This window comes from Callorhinus ursinus, unplaced genomic scaffold (assembly GCF_003265705.2).
Source record: "Callorhinus ursinus isolate GAN/ISIS: 27379988/994484 unplaced genomic scaffold, GSC_fseal_2.0 scaffold63, whole genome shotgun sequence".
Classification (NCBI taxonomy): Eukaryota; Metazoa; Chordata; class Mammalia; order Carnivora; family Otariidae; genus Callorhinus; species Callorhinus ursinus.
The window spans coordinates 5,915,021-5,937,304 of record NW_027397125.1 but is presented as its reverse complement, the minus strand read 5'-3'; the positions used below and the strand labels follow the sequence as shown (position 1 = coordinate 5,937,304).

General features: G+C 36.5%; 1 protein-coding gene across 2 annotated transcripts in view; it reads left to right on the top strand.

Moving 5' to 3' along the window:
• Positions 1–22,284, top strand: part of PLXDC2 (plexin domain containing 2) — a 477,133-nt gene that overhangs the window by 219,878 nt on the left and 234,971 nt on the right. For both annotated transcript variants that reach the window (XM_073885626.1, XM_025891922.2), the window contains one exon: positions 13,764–13,833. In XM_073885626.1, the coding sequence (XP_073741727.1) occupies positions 13,764–13,833 (70 nt within the window). The remainder of the gene's footprint in view (positions 1–13,763; positions 13,834–22,284) is intronic.

The following is a 22,284-nucleotide window of genomic DNA, read 5'->3' as shown; positions in this document are numbered from 1 at the left end:
CCCCGGACCCCAAGGTAGTGACCTGAACCAAAATCAAGAGTCTGCTGCTTATCCAACTGAGCCACCCAGGCACCCCCAGCATGATTTTTTAAAGAAATATTTTCCCCTCCACCCCATTATTTATAAATGTCTAAACAGCATTTTGGAGTCTTAGATTAATATTCTCATAAGAGGAAGGGAGTGGAATTGAAGTAAGAGCTTTCCCTTTTCTCCTTTCCACAATATTTTATAATTTCAGGGCAGAGGAAAACTTAGAAATCATTTGCTTCCAATGCTTCATAAGCTGAAACACATTGATTTCTTTTTCCTTTTAGAATGTAAATCATACTCATTAGTATGTATATTACATATGTGTGCTATAATTTGATTATAATCTCCCCATTGTCCTTTTTGGTTTGAATCACATTTCTTAAATCATTATTGCAAAAAAAAAAACAGATGTTAAAACCTAGTTTTAACTTTGACAGATTAAAGGAAGAAGCATGTTTTCGTAGACAAAGGTTAGTGAAAATTTGTCTAAGTCCCTACCATATGGCGAGCAATGAGCCAGACGCTTTATATTCAAATACTAGTACTTATTTGGGTTTTTTGGCCTTTATTCAAAGTCACACAGTTGCCAGACTGCAGATCTAGAAGTTTCTGACTAGGAACCCATCCGACTTGTTTCTTTTCCTCTGTGTGGACCTTCAAATTCCACACTTTCGATATTTTCTTTTTTTTTTCTTAAGATTTTATTTATTTATTTGAGAGAGAGAGAGAAAGAATGAGCAGAGATGGAAGGGTAGAGGGAGAGAGAGAGAGAGAAAGAAGCAGACTCCCCGCTGAGCAGGGAACCCAACATGGGACTCGATCCCAGGACCCTGGGATCATGACCTGAGCCGAAGGCAGACGCTTAACCGACTGAGCCACCCAAGCGCCCCATGCTTTTGGTATTTTCTTCTGTATATCTATATCCATATTATTTACTTTGCTGCTGGGCACGAAGTTTGATTCTGCAGCCAGACAAATTAGGATTATTTTTCTTTCTGAAACCACAGCTTATGAAATTCTGATTCACAACTTCTAGAGAAGTACCACTGTCCTGGTGGAAGGAATCCAGGGTCACAGAGGTCACGAAACCTTGGCTCCAAAACTCATTTTCTTGGTTTCTGGCTTCTCTGTACCTCAGTTTTGTAACTTGGAAGAAAGGGGGGGGAAATGCCTGCCTTGACTACCTTCTAGTGCTATTTTAAGAATAAAAATGAAATGGATAAGAAAGGATACTGAAAATGTTAAGTAAAAATGTGATTGTAAGGCAGTGAGATTTGAGAACCCTCATTCTTGATAATAAAAAATAACCCCCAAATAAGTTAATTCCCGAGTGCTCTCCAAGAGTCTCCAATAGATAGATATGCATCTATGTATTTATATCTATATTGTATCTCCACTATTATTATTATTATTATTATTATTTTTGTCCAAGAAAACACCAGTGTGCTCCTGGCCAAACATAAACACACTCTTAGCTTAAAAAAAATTTATCTTTCCATCTGTTGGTAGAAAGATTGATTCTTTATATAAGAAACCCAAGCAAAATGAAATGAAATTCTGATATCTCTGTCATAATTCAGGTAAGGTTTTTTATGGAACTTGTATATTTTTTGATGTCTTTTTTTTTTATTTTGAAAATTGGACTGTTCTCAGTGGAGATCCTCAGGCTATATGAATATATGGTCTGTATGAATATATAGTCATTAAAAAAATTAAGTTGGGACATTTGGGTGGCTCAGTCAGGTAAGTGTCTGACTTTTCATTTCGGCTCAGGACATGATCTCAGGATCCTGAGACTGAGTCCCGTGTTGGGCTCCATGCTCAGTGGGGAGTCTGCTGGAGATTTGCTCTATCTCTCTCCCTCTGCCCCACCCTGCCTCTCTCTCTCTCAAATAAATAAATAAATCTTTCTTAAAAATTAAGTTTTCTCTTTTCTTTTTTTGGTCCAAGAAGGTAACATCATTTCAACTAGCATTTTCATGGGTTTTTCATTTGCATAATGTTGATGTTGGTGGGCTAAATTTGGATGTCTGTGGTGACTTGATCAGTTGTGTTCTCATACTGCACAATTTCCTTTTTTCCTGTGCATCACAAAATCTGTTGAGAAGTGCTTATTTTTCTAAATGATTAACTCAGAAGTCAATGTAATTTGCTGTCTCGATTAGGCTGCTATCTAGACCACACATTTTTGCCTGAGTTCTGTTCACACTAACAGTAAGTGGCTTTTATTTATTTTTACTTTGGCTGGTTGGATAACTTGCTGCTTTCTGTCATTTGAGTTGTTCCATTTCAAACAAGACACTCACAGTTTATCAACCTGGCCTTATTTGCCTTTGTCCTTAGGATTTTCCTCTAGTTTAATAACAGATTGGCATGAGTTGTGTCTCCATGAGATTCCCTACCTAAATTTTGGTTTAATTAGTTCATTTTACTATTATTATTATACTTAAGTCACTTACCAATTTTGAGTATAATTCTCTCTAACCTCAGGAAAGTATTAATTGAGGGACTTTTATGGAAAACAAAGGCATGTCTTTGTTCCATTCCACAAAACTAACATGAATTAGAGTAGCTGAGTCCTGTTGCCCTGCATCCCAGGGAAATGAGTTGGTCCACCGGCCGTAAAGCCGGTAAATAAATACGCAGAAAGATCTATTCCTTCTCCAGCTGATGGCTTTAATAACACAGATTAAGCATTCCTTAGGCTCACCTAATGTGCTGAGTTTAGTAAACATGTTTTACTGATACAATTACCTAAATAGATGTATATTAGTAATTATTTAAGCCAACCTTGAGACCCTTTCTGTGAATCTAGGAACCACTTCAGACGTAGAAAGGACTTTGGAGAGTCTTAAAGTTAGCTTTATGAAATCCACAGTGATCAGTTTTTATGCATGTAGCAGGCCTTAGTTTTCCAAACCAAAAACATACTTTTTTAAAAATATTTCTCCATATTGTGTCTTTAGTGAATGGCTACCATTATTTGTATAAAATTAGAGTCATAGGAGGTAATCTTATTCATCCTCTGTGACCAGTGACGGCTGTAAAATAATTCTAGATAGATAAATCTCTGCCCAGCTTTCAAAGTCACAAGTGAGGCAAACACTTGAGGTTTCTGTGAAACCTTCTTGGAAGATTTCATTTGCATTAAACTTTCATAATCATAAAGCTACTAACATGGGACTCCACAGCCATGTCTCAGGTAGAATAAATAAGTTCATTTACTCTTGTCTTTCCTTCTAGATTGTCTTCTCCGAACTATTTTTGATCATCTTTTCTGAGATCTCTCCATGAGGCCATGAAGACTTAGTAACAGTTAATTTTAGAAAACATGACTGCAAAACATATTGTCATCCTAAAGGTGTAAAATTATAAAGCTTTCACATGACTCTTTTGCAGGGGAATGTTTTATAACACAGAAAAGTTAGCGAAACATGGAATATAATATTCTTAAGGGGGAATACTACTAAAGGAAAATGGACCTTTCTAATTCTTAGGAAACATCTGAAATTATAGAAGATGAAAGATTTAAGACACTTTGGGACTGAGATTTCTTGGGCAAGCTAGTATTTTAGAATCTTCTAAAAATATTGGTTATACCAGGGCGCCTGGGTGGCACATTGGGTAAGCGCCCAACTCTTGGTTTCAACTGAGGTCATGATCTCAGGGTCGTTGAGATTGAGCCCTGCATTGGGCTCTGTGCTCAGCACGGAATCTACTTGAGATTTTCTCTCCCTCTCCCTCTGCCCCTGCTGCTCATGCTCTTTCTCTCTCTCTCACTAAAATAAATAAGTAAATCTTAAATATATATATATATATATAATACTAATTTTCATTATCTTTATTTTTGTCTATTTCTTTTTACCAAATTATAGCCGATTGCTTACCCTAGGGAAAATAGTCAAAATCTCACATTGTTTGTTTATAAATTGGCTTCCCATTAGAATTTCTGCTGTGCCTCAGTTTCCAGCCCCAGAAAGTGGGTGTCTCTTTCTTTCTTTACTGGAGGTGCCCTGTTAAAATGCCAGTGGGACTAGAAGTGAACCACCTGAAGCCACTCTCAATTGATAATGAATTGCCAGGAATTTCTTATCATGCAGCAGCTCCTACCTGAAAAGAAATGCCAAGTAAGGTTCATTGCTGATAAATGGGTCAAGGGTTAGGCACCCAAGCCCTAATCCCCTGCAAGGTAGACTGTAGAGATGGGTAGGTTTTCCTAAGGGAGCGGCTCCCAGAAGCTGTGTTGAGAGGCATCATTTTTCACAGCTTTTGAAAAATCCAGAAGTGGCCAACTGTGGTAAATGTTAAAAATTGGTGAATCTGTATAAACGATATAGAGGGTTCTTTGTATTATTTTTGTAACTTAAATTTGAAATGATTTCCAAATAAAAAGTTAAAAAAGAAAAGTTAACAGAGGAGGATGAAGAGGTATAACTGAACTTGACCTAAATTTCAATTTCAATCTGTAATTGTTTTTGAATTATTTAGTTACTCTTCTGATGAACTTGGCCTTCATTGAATGCCAAATCCTAACACCTCAGTCAAAAGGCAGCTTGATATCATGTTTAAATATACAGACTTAGAAACAGGCTGCCTGGATTTGAGTCCCCACTTTGCCAACTACTACTGGGTGACTTTGACTGTGTTATTTACTCTCTGTTCATCAGTTTTCTCATCTGTAAAATGGGAACGATCATAGTACCTACTTCTAAGCTTGTCATTAGTATTAAATGACTTAACATTTGTGCAGTGCTTAACTCAGTGGCTGACGTGGTGCTAGAGATATCTGTTGCATTAATGCTAACAATCATCATGCAAACATTTAACTTTTTTAGCACAGTTATTTTCCACTGACAAGAAAGAAGGGAAGACAGATTGTAATCAACTGAGACAAGGGAGGACCTTTGCAAACTTCAAAGGCTACATCCATAGGAGTATTTTTCCTGCCCTGCCCTGTTTGAGGATCACTGGTCAAGGACATAACAAGAGTGTCATTGTCCTCGGTGTACTGTGACCACGAATCACTTCTTAGGCGCGTGGCCTAAGGAATTGATGCATGGAGATACCTCCATGCATCAATTCCTGAAATGGAAAATTTCAGGCCATGTAAGTGTTACCAGGCGAAGTGAGACGATATTATCCAGAATACAGTCTATTTACCCTTTTAACACATTTCACGCTTGCTAAAGTTTCCTTACAACACTGTTTTTAGTGTTTCAAAGACCACCGACTGAGCCACCCAGGCGTCCCCAGAATCTGTATTTTAACAAGCACCCCAGGTGATTCTCGTGTACACTTCAGCTTCAGACGCCTGGCAGAATCCACTGCCTTGCTTCTAGAACAGTGTGGAAAATCCAGAAGTGGCTTCTGGGTCTCACCCTCCTCCCACCCACTCTCCAAGGGCTTCTTTCTAAAAACCTCTTACTCTTTCTTTGTTCCCCTGAACGGTGTTGCTCTGCACCCTGCTGAATGGTAAATATTCACACAAACTACTTTGAATAATTTTAAAAATGTGCAAATACAGGCAAGCTACGGCAAGCCAAGTGCTTGCTGGGAACTATGCAATGAGAGAGGTCAAAAGATACAGTGATAGTGAACTATCACTTCTCTAGTTCTCTAGTTCTCTAGTTCCTTTGAAGGAGCATCACGTAAGGGCACAATGTTTCCATTTTGTTTGCTAATATAGGAATAGTCCCATGCAGAGTGTCATTCAATATGCAGAGTTAATTAAGTTCTTAGTTCTGTGAAGAAAAAAGTGCTGAGGCAGTTAGAATTTCTAACTCAGAAAATCAATTCAATTGATGGGCTTTATTTCTGAAAGGAATAACCAGTCCCTTGTCCATATATTTACATATTGATTAGCCCCTTTCCATGAACATTTTGATCTTTTAATTAGGTTTCCCAGTGTTTTTAGTTACTGGATTAATGACCATGTCCTGGCCGCTCCTTCCGGGCTGTGAGAGGTGGTTAACATTGCATTTTTCAAAAAAAAAAAAAAAATGTAAATGGTAAAAACATTAGGAGTTATACTGCCCACTGCAGCTATTTTATTTCTAGAATACACTCAGCTCATTTATGGCTGAGAAGCAGGATTTTACTTTAGGGACTATCAAAAGAAGTTGGTATCGCTGCTGTCTACATGTATATGCCTCTCCCTCACCCATTTTCTCTCTCTAAGAGTTGCTTATTGGGGAAACCTGTCCTTTTAAATTTTCTATTTCTACATCTACGTATATACATATGTATGTACTCACATTTGTATCACTCTACTGTCTCAATATATGTTACTTTTGGGAAGGGATCGATTTTAGTGAACCAGGTGAATAAACCAGTGACAGGCAATTACCACTGAGAACTGTAAAAAAGAAAACAAATGTTCTCTAAGTTTAGAAAATAGGAACCCTGGATCTACCCTTGGAGCATAAGAAATGGAAGCATCCATAACAAATGTGCAAAAGAAAAAAAAAAAGTTCAGGCTGTGTGTATGTCTGTTGAGAAGGGACCTGTGTGTGGCCATCAGGCCTCAATGGCACGTGGCTCAGTCCGTCCAGGTCCTGCGATACTGAGTTTCATCTAAGAACACTTCCTTTTTCAGATTTTCTCTTTTTATGGCTTTGGCCTCATGCATCTAGGAGCCTTCTGACTATGACTTATCACTACATTTTAAAGGAAATTGTTATGTCTACCAAGAACAAAACCATGAATGACTGGCAGTATTAGGAGTCCCAGGGAGAAAACACAGTTATGGAAGTTCTGATAAGAGGTAGGAAAAGAAGCACCTGGTATAAAAGAAGGGGGATAGAATAATATAGGGGTCAAAACTCAAGAGTTTTGGAGTCAAACGTATGTGGATTAAAATTCTAGCTTTAGTACTTCTAGTGGTTAGAAATTATTACTTGGGTTTGTGTGTGTGTGTGAAGTATTTTTTAATAATTTCAGGCTTGCTAAAAAACTTTTAAGAAATACTGAAAGAGTTCCTGTATAGCTTTCAGCTAGCTTCCCCAAATGTTAACAAGACCTTATATACTCATGGTATAATTTTTGATACTAAAACATCAACACTGGTCCTATACTCTTAACTAATCTGTAGGTCTCGTTCATATTTGTTAATTGTCCCCAAACCATCTGTTTTTCTTGTTTAGAATCCAATCTAGGACCTATATTGCATGTATTTGTCCAATCTCCTAGCCTTCTTTAATCTATGACAGTTCCTCAGTCTTTCTTTGTCTTTCCTGAACTTGACACTTAGAGTATTGGCCAGTTACTTCATATAATGTCTCTGATTTGGGGTCAGTCTACTGTTCCTTCATGTTTTAGCACAGGTCTCTTTTTGGCAAAAATTACTTTTCGTGGTGTTACAGAAATGGTATTTTGTCCTTCGCTCTGCATCATATCAGGAGGTACATGAATGGTGATGTTAACTTTGGTCACCTGCTTTGGGTGATATCTTCCAGATTTTGTTCCTTCACTGTGAAGTTACTGTGTTTCCTTTTGTGATGATCAATTATCTTTTGCAAGACACTTGGTGACTATGCAAATATCCTGTTTCTTCTCTTACTCCGTCTTCTAATTTTAGCATTCCTACTTGCTAAATACAGGCAAAATACTTAGCATAATGGCTGATATAGTATATGCTAATTCCATTTTCCCAACCCCAGTAAATACAGTCGTTATGATTATTTCAATATAACAAACTTGAGGGCATCATAACATTGCTCAGAAACATAGTATCTAATTGTGATATTCTATTGGTAGAGCAGTTTGCCTGCATTGATATTAGAGACAACAGATATCAAATCACTTCCAGTTATTTGTTAGGAATCAAATAGGGAGCTATTTTTATTTAGGAAACTAGTTTCAAGGAAATTCACTGTCATTGACTCAGTGCTTATGAAGGTCCACCTGTTATTTGGTATTTGATCCTTATAATAATCCTCTGAAGAAATGTCTTTACTCTAGATGAGCGAACTGTGGCTTACGTAGGTTAAATAATTTGTGAAATCACACAGCTAGTAAGCACCAAAGCTGGGACATAATTTCAAGTCTCTCTGACTCCAAAATCTTGCTAGATCATTAGAAATGAGGAAAGAACCATTGCAAATTGAAAAATAAAGCTTCATCTAGCTCCAGTAAAAGATTACAAAATGTGTATTTTGTGATTGGTAAAGGAGTAAGGCTCTGGTAATCGATCCTAAGCATTTATAGGTGAATGAGTTTTATGTGGACTTTATCCAGGTTCAAGAGAATTAAGTGTTTTGTGCATTCTGGAAGAATATATCACGTCGCAATTAAGAAATTAAGTTTATTCATAGTTATCTACAAAAAAGTTATCCTAATAAGAATGATTATTCAATCATTTTTATTTACTAGAGATATAAATCTTATTGGAAATGAGATCATTTATTCAGGTGTTCTAGACAAAAGCCAGTGTCAGGAGAAATACCCATGTAAATAAAGCTAAATAAAGCTAAATGTATGTTTTTTCTTAAATTTTGCAGTTCCTCTCAATGCCAAGGCTTGCCATAAATAAACTGAAAATTATATGTCTCAAGATTTATTTGATTTACTTTTTGAAATGTTTTTAGGAAAAATAATACAGATCTCATTTTGCCAATAATAATAATAATAATAATAATAATAATAATATCCCACCTATTTGACAGCCTCAAGATACATCAAACATCAAATTATTTGAATGATTAAAAATAGAATGTTAAAATATATGGATAGAAATTAATGATTGATTCATGAATTCATTCTCGAATAAATGAATACTCCCTAAGTTCTTTGGACCCTTTGCTATCATGAACCCATGAAATCAGCAATTACTTAAAGTTTAGTTACTACTAATTTTCTTGCCACAAGCTTTTCACCAGGATTATGTCTTATACACATGAAATAAAGACTTGGGGGAACCAGGAAAGTGTAGCTTTATTATTGTACATAAGAAGATGTCTTTAAAAAAAAAAGTTATCTTAAAATTAAAAAGCAGTTTTATTAATGACATTTAAAAAATGGCTTTTAGGATGATAAATGTGCCCACTCTACATACTTAACTCATATTAGGAGGTTTCTGTCTTCAAGGTGTACAGGCATTGGCAAATTAATTTATCGTTGTAACACCATGGAGACATAGGTAAACAAGTTAAACTGGAATAGTGTTTACTTAGGATTACAATTCCTGTGTTATTAAAAAAGAATTAGCAGAGATCATAATAATTAGTCTGAAACAGATAGCAATTGGCCTAAGAAAAATATGTAGAAGAGGCAATAAGAGGTGCAGACACACTTAGAAATCTGAGGGGATAGCCCTGATTGAGTCTGATAGTCTGTTCCCAACAGTAATTTCATGGGGTACATTGTGGGAGAGCATGATGTGGTTTTAAAGGTCACAGTTGTACATGGCTGTACCTGCCATAAATCTGCACCAGACCACCTGGGATCTATTTATATACTTCTACAAACTCTTCAAAGAATGTTTTATAAGTTTATCCTCCCCCATATGAAGAAGTCATATGTGCTTGTTGTCTCAAAATTACCATTTCTCCTTTCAAATAATTCACTGCTTTCTACAGAGTGTAAGGAAGTAGCAAATTCAGTTGATTTTATTTATGTCAAATATGCTCTTGAAAATTTCACTTCTGAGCTTTTGTATTTTTTCCCAGACTGTTAATTAATAATCACATGACAGGTTTGCTGAACCTTTCCTCCCTTTGCATGATATATTGCTTAAGGGATGAGATCCAAGACAGGATAATGTGCAAAGTATGGTAATTACACTGTAGTTTCAGTATTATGTTGGCTTTTGTTTATTGTGGCTTTTTGTGACAAATTCCAGGATTCTGTTAGCCTTTCTGGTTGCAGAAGAGTTCCTGGTTGCATATACAACTTGGGTTCGTTCTTATTTATTTTTATTATGTGGCTGAAGGATGCTTAAGGAATGAATCTTCTCACACCTAACCAAAATAATTCTTTGTCTTGCCCTCTTTCTCTCAATTGGTGGTACTGTGTCCCCCAGTCACCCAGTTAGAAACTGGCCTTTTTTCTAGACTATCTTCCTCCACTCCCAATTTAAGGGTCCTTCCAATAATCACGAAGTCCTTCTGGTTTTACTTTCTACCTGTATTTGGACCCATCACTTCTGCTCTCATGGCTTAAGGTCTCATCTGGCTAACTTCTGGTTGTTTCTTTAGAAGAGTCAGTGTTAGTGCCATCTGCTCTGGGATAGGTGGCCTCTCTTTGTCCTTACTCTGCCCCTGCCTTGTCCTGCTGTTTATCCCTATGTGATATTCCCCTGCACCGCTTTGCGAACTCCTTGAAGGAAGGAACTGGGTGGGACTTATTGACTGTTTTATCCCCAGACCCTGATTTATGGCCTGGCATATATGAAGTGTTAAATAAGTGATTGTCAACTGGATGAATGAACAAATAAAACTTTTCTTCAGCTCCCCTCGTGCCTGTTTTATATATCATACTGAGACAAAATGATGATCCAATTATCCAGGGGTAATTATATTGAATATATAATCATTTAGCTTCAAAGCACGTCATGATATTCTAGTGCATTTTATGTTTGTTTTTGTTTTCATATTGTTTGATTGTGTGTGTGTGTGTGTGTGTGTTTTAAGGAGGGATAATAATAATTTTCAAAAATTTGCCTTTCAAAAACGAAGGCTTTTTTTTCTCATCACTTTGTTTTAATCTCGGTAAGTAGGACCATTGTCTTTGTTGTCCATCAAACCCAGGTTCCAATTCTAGTTTTCCTCTTGGGCTATTTTTAACTACTCTGATGCTGAGTTAGTTTCACTTTGATACAGTTATTATTTGAATCTCAAGCAGTTGCTTTGTGTGTGTATATAGAGAGAGAATGTTAGGTAAGATACAGGAAGAAGACATAACTCGAGCTAAGAGGTCAAAGTAGGACTTTCTGGATGCAGTCCTAGCCTGTGCCTATTGATGCTTCTTCATATTCCTTCTGCCTCCCTGAGTTCACCTGAAACCATGGGAGGCAGTTCTAACATATCAGCAACTTCCCAGCTTAAGTACTGTGTCTCTTCTTTCTGCCTGAGGGTGCAAGCATGGGTAGTCTGGTGGAGGGGCAAGTTAGCCTCCATTCGGTCAGAGATGGGAGTTCATGGATAAACGTCCCAGCCTCCTGACCGCCAAACAAAAGATTCTGAGGCATGTCTTCCCTATTGATTCTCTGAGGTTCTCTAATGGGAGAACTAACTATAGCAGTAACATACCTAATAATGTATCTATCACTGGTTTCTCTTTCCTTGTCTCACGTTTCCCCACTTTCTTTAGCAAATGCATCTTGATCACCTTCCAAACAAACCATCCGCCCCTAAATCTTTATATCAGAGTTAATATTTGGAGCACCAACCAAACTGAGCCAAGGCTTAAAGACTGTGGAAGCCATGGCCAACCAAGGTTGAGAGACTATGGCAGTCAGAAGAGACCACGTAGTAGTACCAGACCCAAAACTTAAAGGCGACAGTTACAAGGAACTAAAGGATGCTCTAGAAGACTGGCTAGAGCAGAAAATGGGAAGGGAAGTTTGTGAGGTAGCAGGGGCCAGTTAGTGTTGGGCCTTAGAACTCATGGTCACTATTTTGATATGATGGCAGAGATGGTGGGATCTAGATTGAATGATCTTAAGTGGGAGAGTGATATGCCAGAGAGTATGGAGACCGAATTCTAGGGAAAATGGAGCCAAGACACTATGAAGAAGTTATTAGGCACCTACATTTGGAAACTATTACCCACAGAAAAAAATGGGTGGATTTCACAAGTATTGGGAAGGTAGCTCTTTCTAAATTTCCCTTGCTATTCCTTAGCAGTGTCCGTGAAGCAGTCATGGTGGTAACGAAGGTAACCTGGTCATTTACACAGGGAAACAGTTCAATCATTGATATTACTCTTCATGATAATATAGTAGCAAATTTTCTTTGAGAGCTTATTTACTTCTCAAAAAAAAAAAGTCTTTAACTTATGCCTCTCAGTCTTCTTCTAAAAATATTGGATTATTTGTGGTGGCTGAGAAACTAATGTCAAATTCTTCTGGTTCACCTGTGGTAGTAATTCGTAGAGTTTGTTAGTGATATATGTTTAAACCCAACTCCTGCTCTGGAAGTGAGGATGACAAAGTGATAAACTTTACCAGTTTGCCCATGAGTATGGAAATAGATTAGAATGATGAAGAACAATACACCACAGCAAGTTCCTTTATAAAATTATTTTTGGTGCCTTTTGTGAGATACATGATTTTGCCATTAAACCTTTTACTTGAGGGTTATTAGTGACCACTCATTTCAGTTAGTGCAGTGAAAATGGGTTTTATTGTTCCCATTGGTCAGCAAAAAAATAAAAATGGTGATAATCCCTTTCTGAAGATGCAGCTTTCATTGAAAAGGAAGGAATGAAAAACTAATTGAAAGTTACTGTAAATTTTGAATCATTAATTTCATGCCAAAATAAGTCATTAGAAATCTCTGATGGATATAAAAGAGCAATTATTTGCAAAATTGGAATGAGCAAAATTCAATCTAGGTATAATTCTCCATATTTTTTGATTTGTATATTGGGAAAGCTATAATATAGAGATGGTTGAATTTTAACAAAAAAGCCTTTTGCTATAGGTAGTTTGTATGTGCTGTGGGGCTCTAAACCAGGTAATTACATTCCCTCAGGATTCTTTTATTTCAGTTGGTCATCTTTGTTATAACTCACTGCTTTTCTTCCTTCTTGTCTAATAATAATATATCTGGTTCATATCACTTCACCATGAAAAGTCTAGGGTTTTTGTTTTGCTTTGTTGTGCTTTGTTTTTATTTTACTGTGTATATTCTGTATATATATTTATTGTATAAATTGTATATATTTTTAATGTATAAATATATATGATATATAAAAACATAAATAATATATATCTTGTAAATAATAGAAATATATATACTAATAAATTAAAATACATATAAATAAAATAAAAAAGCTTCAGTCCCCTTTTTAGAAAAAAAGAAGGGTGAAATTTATGAGCTTTCTTCTTAAGTCTCTCCAGTTTTCTTCTATGCAAAGGAAAAGTAGTTCTCCGGTAACCAGCATTTTTTTATTCTTCTACTCTGCTTTTGAACGTGGACGTAATAAACTGAATCTGGAGAGCTCATTACACCAAAAATAAAAATATCTGCAGGTCTTGATCACAGTGCAAGGTATTTTGTTCCATGAAACTGCCTTTCATTATGGGATATACAGAAGACAAATTGAATGTATAAAATTGTATAAAATCATTTTTTTGATGTTGTATCCAATGAAACCTGACAGATCACATGCTCTATTTTGGAGAAAACTAATCAAACTAAAAAGAACCATGAAATAAACTGGTTACCATGATAACTGAACTGATTCTCAGTGGACAACTAGAAGGCAATAGTGATGTTAAGACAGAGTAGCTTGAATCACAGTGGAAACTTCCAGATTCCTTTGTAAGCGAAGAACAGACCAACAGACCATAACAGTGCAACTTTTTTTCTTCTCACATACTTTGAACACTTAATTACCAGAAAAAAAAGAAATCCTTTATTACCAGCTAGGACTCAGGATCGAATAGCCAACTGCAATCATAGTGGTGCAAAGTAGAAGCATCATTTTTTTTTTTAAGTGGAAGACTTATCATTGTACATTTACTATTATGCACATTATTGATTTTCTTTTCTGGTTGTTGTTCCTTGCAGAGAGTGAATCTGTCCTTCGATTTTCCATTTTATGGCCATTTCCTACGTGAAATCACTGTGGCAACTGGGGGTAAGTGGTTTTCTACACATTCACCCTAAATAATCTACAGTTTCACTATAGTCCTTATTTTTAATTTACTTTACATTTCAAGAGGGACACTTATTGGGAAAACCATTGTCTTGTATCACAAAGTCATGGGTGTAAGTAAAACCTAAGAAAGAGTAGAGCTATTGGAAAAACCTTTCAGAAGAAAAAAAAATGTAGTTATAATAATTTTCAGCTTAGATTCATCCATTTTCCTTCTACTTTTTTTCCCCCTTCTTTTTCCTTCTATGTTTCAATTCATTTTTGGTAATATGGTAAGACTGCATACATGGGAAGAGACCTAGAAAAAAACAAAAAAGGTGATTAAGGAAGTTGTTACAGTATTTTTCTTTTCTCTTAATATATAGAATTGATTGATGTAAATATATATAGACATACCCCACCTCATGTATATTAGCTTTAATTATTTGGGTTCTCCCCCAACACCTTTAATGCCACTTATGTTGACTGAGCACTCATTTGAATTTTAAAAATAAGCACTGAGATTCAGTTTGTAATCTTTTAGTTTTATTTTTCCTTACAACCTTTGAAGGTTACGTTAGAGATTAGCAAAACCCTAGAAAGGCAATTATTGTTCCTTAGAGTATATCCCAGAAGTCAGAAAAAAATGTAATCCTTAAGTGCTACTAGCAGAGATAAGCAAAAGGCCAGAGAATATCCCTGTATTCCGACAGAAAAACATAAAAATTGGAAGCCTAAGTAAAGAAGTAAGTTAAAAGAAATCCAGAATTGGGAGGAAATCTGCAGAGTGTCCATGCCTAATGCATGAAAGACCAGAGTCCCTTTCCTTCACTAGTTTCATTACTGCTCTTCCAAATGGTAGGAGAATCATGTTGATCACTACTGCCGTATTTTAATATAAGACTTAGAATTATGTAGGATTCAGGATAAGCTTTGTAACCGGAAATATCAACAAGCAAATAAAAGTTTTTAAGTATCTACTGTGAGCAATGGTAAATAAAGGTACCTCTGCCTTGGGATTACATTGTCTATTGGACTATTAGAGTGAAGCAGAATGTGGGAGTTCCTTAGAAAACACAAATCATGAAATACGAGTTTTCAGCGATGACAAAGCTCAGACAGCTGTGAAAATCCTATAGGACTTTATAGAGAAATTACTGTTTAAGATCTTTTTTTTTTAAAGATTTTATTTATTTATTTGACAGAGAGATAGAAAGCACAGGTAGGCAGAGAGGCAGGCAGAGGGAGAGGGAGAAGCAGGCTCTCCACCGAGCAAGGAGCCCGATGCAGGGCTCGATCCCAGGACCCTGGGGATCACGACCTGAGCCGAAGGCAGACGCTTAACTGACTGAGCCACCCAGGCGCCCTGTTTAAGATCTTTCTTAAAGGACATCTCAATCTCAAAGGTTGTCTAGGGAAGGAAGAGTAGGTCCCATGGAAGAATATCTTGAGTAAATATACAGAAGAAGAAATGGGTACGGTGTATTTAGGATACCAAATAATTGAGTGTGAGTGAAGCTGAGGGTGGGTTTACCAAAAAAAAAAACCAAAAACCAAAAAACAAAAAACAAAAAAAATGGCTTATTAAGTTGAGAAAAGTAGATTGGGACAATTTTACATACTGCCTCAAGAGTCAGTTGGAGTCATTAGTCCTTACTTAGGTAAGTGATGAGCTTAAGAAGCTGAATCCAGACATTTGTGTAATGCCTTCAAGTATAAAAAGACTGGGGTTAGTACACATAATTGGAAGAATATTCCAATAGTTTGTGTGACACATATTGAGGGCCTTGGCGATTCTGTGGCTTCAAACGGAGAAATAATGCTGTCAGCCAAAATTACAAACTCAAGCAGAAGAGCTGGTTTTAGAGAATGTCAATGGCTTCAGTTCTGAAACTATTAAATTTTGTGTAAAGAAAGGACTAAATATGGGGCATCTGGGTGGCTCAGTTGGTTAAGCATCCAACTCTTGATTTCAGCCCAGGTCCTGATCTCAGGCTTGTGAGATTGAGGCCCGGGTCAGGCTCTGTGCTCTGCATGGAGTCTGCTTGTCCCTCTCCCTCCCCCTCTACCCTCCCCCCCGCAAATAAATAAATAAATAAAATCTTTTTAAAAAGGACTAAATATAAGCAGAATTCACACGAGGACTATGTCTTTTTGAGCTCACTGTGTATTTCTGTGCTAGTATGTTGCATGGCATTTAAGAGCCCTTTAATTAATGTGTTGAAGGAATGAGAGAAAAAGAAAAAGTTAAGGTTGAAAGATCACCCCTGACACCATGAATTACATCATGCATCCTAGCATCTTTAAAGTGTGATATAAGCATGGTTATTTATAATATGGCATATTTTCTGACATTTGGGTTACTAGTGTTCCACTGAATTTTAAAAAGTGAATTCTTAATCACATTTGTTCAAAATCTATACACACAGTGATAAAAATATGGGCACCTTTGATTTTCAGCTTCTCAAATTGTTTTATCCTTAAAAGTCATGTCAGTGATTCAGCCAATATAAACTAAGATTTCCCTTAGCTGAGTTGGTAGAAAAAAAAAAAAACACACACACACAAAACAAATAGCTATATCATCTTTACTGCTTCAAAGTACCACTTTCTTTTGAAAAGCTCCTCAAAATAAGTGAAAAATCTGGTGTCTTGAATGATCTCTATCTTCTTTGAAGAAAACACTAATGTAAAGAAGCTTTCTTTTTTCTCTACTTAAGATATGCTAGCCTGGAACTTGCATATATAAATCCATACCCTGTTTAAAGAGACACAGTTGAAATAATTTAGACATTTACCTGAGTTCTTTCAAAATGAAACCAGAAATCTCCTGTAAAAGTTTTCAGCTAAATAAATAGCTTCTTTGCACTTCTATTGTTCATTTATTCAGTCAGTATTGATGGAGTCCCTACTGTGTGAAAGGCACAGTATGTGATACTTTGCTGTATGCAAAGTAGGGGTCCTGCTCCAAAGCTTAGAATCTAAGAAGAGGAAGGGGTATATGACTAAATGTAAGAGGAAACTCACTGTAAATGTGGTGGAGCGGAAGTTTGCTCCAAGAGGAGACCATTCCTGTTGGGCCAATCAAGAACAGGTTTGTCACACTGGCCTTAAGGGAGGGTAGAAGTTTAGTAGGCAAAGAGGCAGGTGGAAAAGACATGGAGAGGGGTGGGGTGGTACAGACAAGGGGATGCTGAGCTAAGGGACAGTGCTGAACCTATAGTGAACATATGTGGAGGGTTGACAAGTGTATCTGTTTATCCTGAATGGAGGGTTGGAGTTAGAGTCTAGTGAGGAGAGATGGGAGGAGGGATGGAAGATACCTTGAACATTATAAATTTGCCTGATATCCAGCAGGTATCAGGGGTTTTTGAGTAGAGAGCAGATCTGGCCTGTGCTGGCAGTGGAAATCAGGGTAAGGTGTTTTGGGGGGGGCGGGTAGAGGCCAAGAACGCACCTTAGCAGCAAGGCTTTGGGTATTTCCTCAAGGGCTGCAATTACTTGACCAGGGCGGGTAGAGTGAAGAAGGAGAGAAGGGCCAGTGCAAGACACATCATTGAGTTCTTTCATCATTGTGGTTGCGGAGGTTTCTAGGCACGTGGTGAGTAAAACTAAGAACAGCTTAAAAGGGGACTTGTGAACAGACTTTTGATGGATCTCTTCTGTGATTGACTAGGTGTGAGAGGCAGATGGACCTATCTGACAAATGCTCGTCACATTAGGAATCTTGAAAAAGTTATTAACCGTGAATGGCTTGGGAGAAAAGTAGAAATGGCGAGTGAGGTTAAGTCAAGTTGACTGCAGGCCGTTCTAAATAGACAGGGGACTGGGATTTTTAAAGAGGGACACATGGGTGTCTGTGAAGCAGAAATGAATATTCTATTGACTGTCAGTTCTCTTCGACTGTGTCTACAAATTCCTCTTGAACTTGTTTTTACATTGGATTGGGGAAAAAGAAAATGAAATGTGAAAGTGGATATTTTCAACCACAATCTCCTTCGTTCCTACCACACCGTTTTCCCATTTCCCATGCCTCCTTAAAATCCAGCCCCCATCCCTCCTCTCTTTCTCTGTTCACAGAGACACAAATTTCGTTAAGACTGAAATGACCTTAAAGATGTTCTGTGTTACTGCTAAGATCAGCACCATTTCAAAACAGAAAATAGTTTAAAAATACAGACATCTACACAATTTATTGTGACCCATCTTTGTATTTAAATATATATATTTCATTATGAATAGACTTAAGTTTAGAGTTAAAAATGTAAATAAAAACTAAGTATTTGGCCATTTATTTATAAATTATAAACATGGATCTTTGTTTGTTAAGCATTTTAATTTTCAAAAGCTTCAATCATCCATACAAGTAACGCCCAAAATGAATTGGAAATACCATCTTATTTTCTGGTTCACTGGTAAGAGAATTTGAAAGCATTCATTTATCTTTTTATTTAAAAGATACTTCAGAATACAAATACTCCAGGCATTAAAAAAACTAGTATTCTGTGCCTCTCTTGAAAACATTTCCATTAATGGCACCACTAAGCTGTGCTGTTTGCAACAACACAGCTTAGTGGATATCACACTGCTTTCATTTTCTTGCTACAGAATACTCTAATTGGTTCTTTTTCATTATTAGGCTGCTTAGGTGATCTTTTAAATGTTTCAAAAAGTAGATTTAAGTGTGAGGATTTGATTTTTAATTCTTGTGACCATCACTTGTAATGATACCTTTTCCATGAGCCCATCCTGGGTTACGTACACTAACTACGATGAGAGAAGAGATGGGGATGGGTAAGTGATGCTTTCAAAATCATGGGGAAGATAAAGGGTGACAATATCCAGATAAATCTGACCCCAGAATTTAAGTATGTAGGCAGATGCTGGTTCGTAATTAAAATTGTGTGTGGAATTACAGGCAGTTGTATGCAAGATTAAGAATCAAAGATGACGTAAATTAAAAAGGTAATGATGAATAGGTATTACTCACCTTGATTGTAGGAAGGATTTGCCCTCCCTTCCCTTCTACATGAATTTCTAATTGGAGGTTTAGAATTTTTTCTCAGGGTACAAAAGCAGTTTATTGACCCTTCTCTGTTTTCTTTTTCCAGTTTTTTTGTTTTTTTGATGTAACTGACATACAGCACTGTTTTCATGTAAGGTGTTGAATATTATATCTATTTTATTTCATTTGCCGCATGTTAACTAAAGAAATATAAAATGTTCAATATGTCATCAGTGTTTAAGATATGAAAAATCAGAGCATGGCATTAAAAAAGTCAAAAAGACAAAAGTAAAATATTTACCTTCCTTCTTTCCCCGCCTCCCACTCTATGCATTCCCCTCCCAAGAAAAAACAATCATTACTCTTTGAGCAATTGTGCTATGTTAAATTCAAATTTAGAGTAATTTCCTAAATTTGATCTATAATCATCTATAATCATCAATCATTAGATTGATCTATAATCAATCCTTTCACTTTAAGTCCCCAATAAGAGAGGTTAAAAAAAAAAAAAGTAGTGAGTATTATTTTGATTGGGTTTTCTGGATATGTATTAGCAAATCTTCCAACTTCTTTCTTTGTTCTCACTTTCAAATAGTCATATTTTAATTGTAGTCCCAAGTAATATTTCATGCTTTTTAGAGGGACTTGATTAATAACAGTTATAACAGGCTTTTTAAGAGTGGAAGAGAGTTAGTTATTACTCATGATGATTGATTTATAAATACCAAGTCCGTTGTCTTTCAAGTGTATAACCTCATAGAACAGGACAGAATGCATCCATTAACTTTCTGAATCTAGTGAAAAAGTGAGGGGAGTTATTTTGTCTTTTATTATTATTGTTACTACTACCATTGTTGTTGTTATTAAGAGAAAGCAGAAGCTATGGGTCTCTGGAGATTTGATGCATGAAGGGAAGGTACTGAAGGGATAGATGCAGGACAAAATAAAGGCATCCCATTCGGTTCACTAATTTAAAGTAACAAACAAGGTCTCAAGGATGCCTGGACAGAATGATAACTTTTGTGATGTCTGCTTTGCTGTATCTAAATGATTCTCTGAAGTACCTCTGAAAACCTGAGAGAGTTCATTTCAGCAGTCCTCCTAGATGATTGACTTTTCCCCAAACTGTCTAGTGTCCAGAAGTAAATTTGGTGGATTCACCAACATTGCTACATTTCTTTTCGCCGTGGCTTTATGAACTGCATGTTCTCAAGACCCTTTGTTTCTTCTGTGTATCAACACATCATATTCCGTTAGCACTGAGTCCTTGGGGCCAGGGGTAAGTGTGGATGGAGATTAGAGCAATAGGAGAGGGGCCACCCAGGAAATAGACTCAAGTCAATAGGAATGAGCAAGAAAAATACGAGAGGCAGAAACATGGGCAGAACAAAAGAAGAAAATTCTAGAAGAACAAAAATGAGAGGACCATTAATGCATGGTAGTTAAGTCATGACTGGGGATAGGAATGGGGAATGCTGATCAGCCAGGATGAGAGTCTGGGTGAAAATCACATTCTCCAGATTTAGCACCTTCCTTTGCCATGACAGCCGTAGAGGAGTCTACTCATCACTAGTGCTTAGACATTCACCCAGAAGCATTTGCTTCTGGAAAGCACCATTTGTCCTCCCAGGAATCCAGGCTTTATTTGAGACATTGGCAACAAATATTTTGCTTGCACCCTGTCCCAGTCACTTCATCAATAATTCAGAAAAATAACAATATTGCACAGATGCTCAAATATATCACCCGATTGAAAACAAAGGGAGTCTAGGTCAATAAAGAAGCAGTTCACACAGCTGCTCTAACATTGTCTGATCCTGGAAAAGAAGGGGAAAAAATACTAAGCCCTTCAGGTCTGACTTTGGACCCTAGCCAGTTCAGGAATAAATTCAGAAAAGCCCCCTTAACTCCTACGGAAGCCAGCAATTGAAATTCAGTTTTTTGGAGAAGCAGTCTGGCATCTAGGTTAAGATAAAAAGAATCAGATCAGAATATAGAGGTCCTTAAGTCAAACTAGTCATAGCTGTCGTAATCTTTAGCAAATTACTTTCTCTCTCTCTCTTGTCTTGATTTTCCAATCTACAAAATAGCGTAATAAAAGTACCTCACTCAGAAAGATTTTTGTTCAAAAGTAAGTTAACTAATCATCTGTTATTGATACCTATTTCATAGAAAATGCTAATTAATAGCATATATTATTATTACTGTACTTTTATATATGTTAATTTTCCTCTTTTATCCTTTTCAAAATACTTCTTCCATAAAGCTGTGCTTGCTTATTAGTTTGTCTTGTTTTCTTTGATGACATTATCCATATCTCAGAGAATGTTTAGGGACTTAACTTGTCACTATCTCTAACCAATCCTTTTAAAGACTGGCTCATCCATTCCTGGGTGGGAGGTATAAAGGTCTAGATGACTTGGGATGTCCTCTTTATCAGCATAGGCATATCTCTCATCTCGAACTGCAGTGCAGAATCTCCTCTAAAAACCTCCCAATGCTGACATTCTGTGACTCTGATTGTCTCACAGAATTTAACAATTTTGTAATTGCATGGCAGAAGAATCTTGAAATGTTTCTCTAATTGTGGTATGATAGGGCTATAACTGGATAACAGTCATTATTGTAATCAGCGGGCCACACATATCATGCTTCGTATTCTAACCCTTTGTGTGACAAGAACTTTAAGGACAAGTCATCAAAGCATAAAGTTAGTTATGGCTTAACTGATGGACATCCCCCCCCCGCCGCCAGCAGCATCCAGATTGCCTTTTATAGATTTGAGATTCACTTAATTGCTAATAACCGACTTGAAAATGTATTGAAGACACAACCACAAATGCAAAATTAAATATTTATCTAGTTAAATTTATGATGCTTTGCCTTTGAATTAGGAGACAGATTTCTTTATGGGTACCCGTTATTTCAATGCTCACCATTATTTTCAGGATCTTTTCTTATTCTTTAGTACTTCACAGAAAACCAGTAGGTGTACTGTGAAAACAGCTCAAAATGCTGTTCTCATTTCAACTGATACAGCTCTGGGGCTGAAACATAGTATTAAAAAAATAAAAATTCTAAATGTTTTGTTGGCTATTTCTAATGTGGTTATGGTCGGTTAAGATTACATTGTTGGTCTGACTAGCTGGGGGGCTACAGGGATATTTTCATTTAATCTGCTTGGATTATTGTTCAAATGAGAGGTTTCTGCTGAAGGCAAAGATTAAAAAAACACTTTTTAATTGGTTTATTGTCAATTTCCGCAGCTACTTTAAAAAGCAAACATGATTTTAGTTAATAACGTACAGAGAAAACCCATAGCACTTTTAGATTACTGTAGAAAAACAGGAAATTAGGAGAATTCAGAAAACTAGATTTTGCAAAAAAAAAAAAAAAGGATTACATAAGTGTTAAAGAGTAAAAACTCTTTAACATTTTTTAATTGTGGT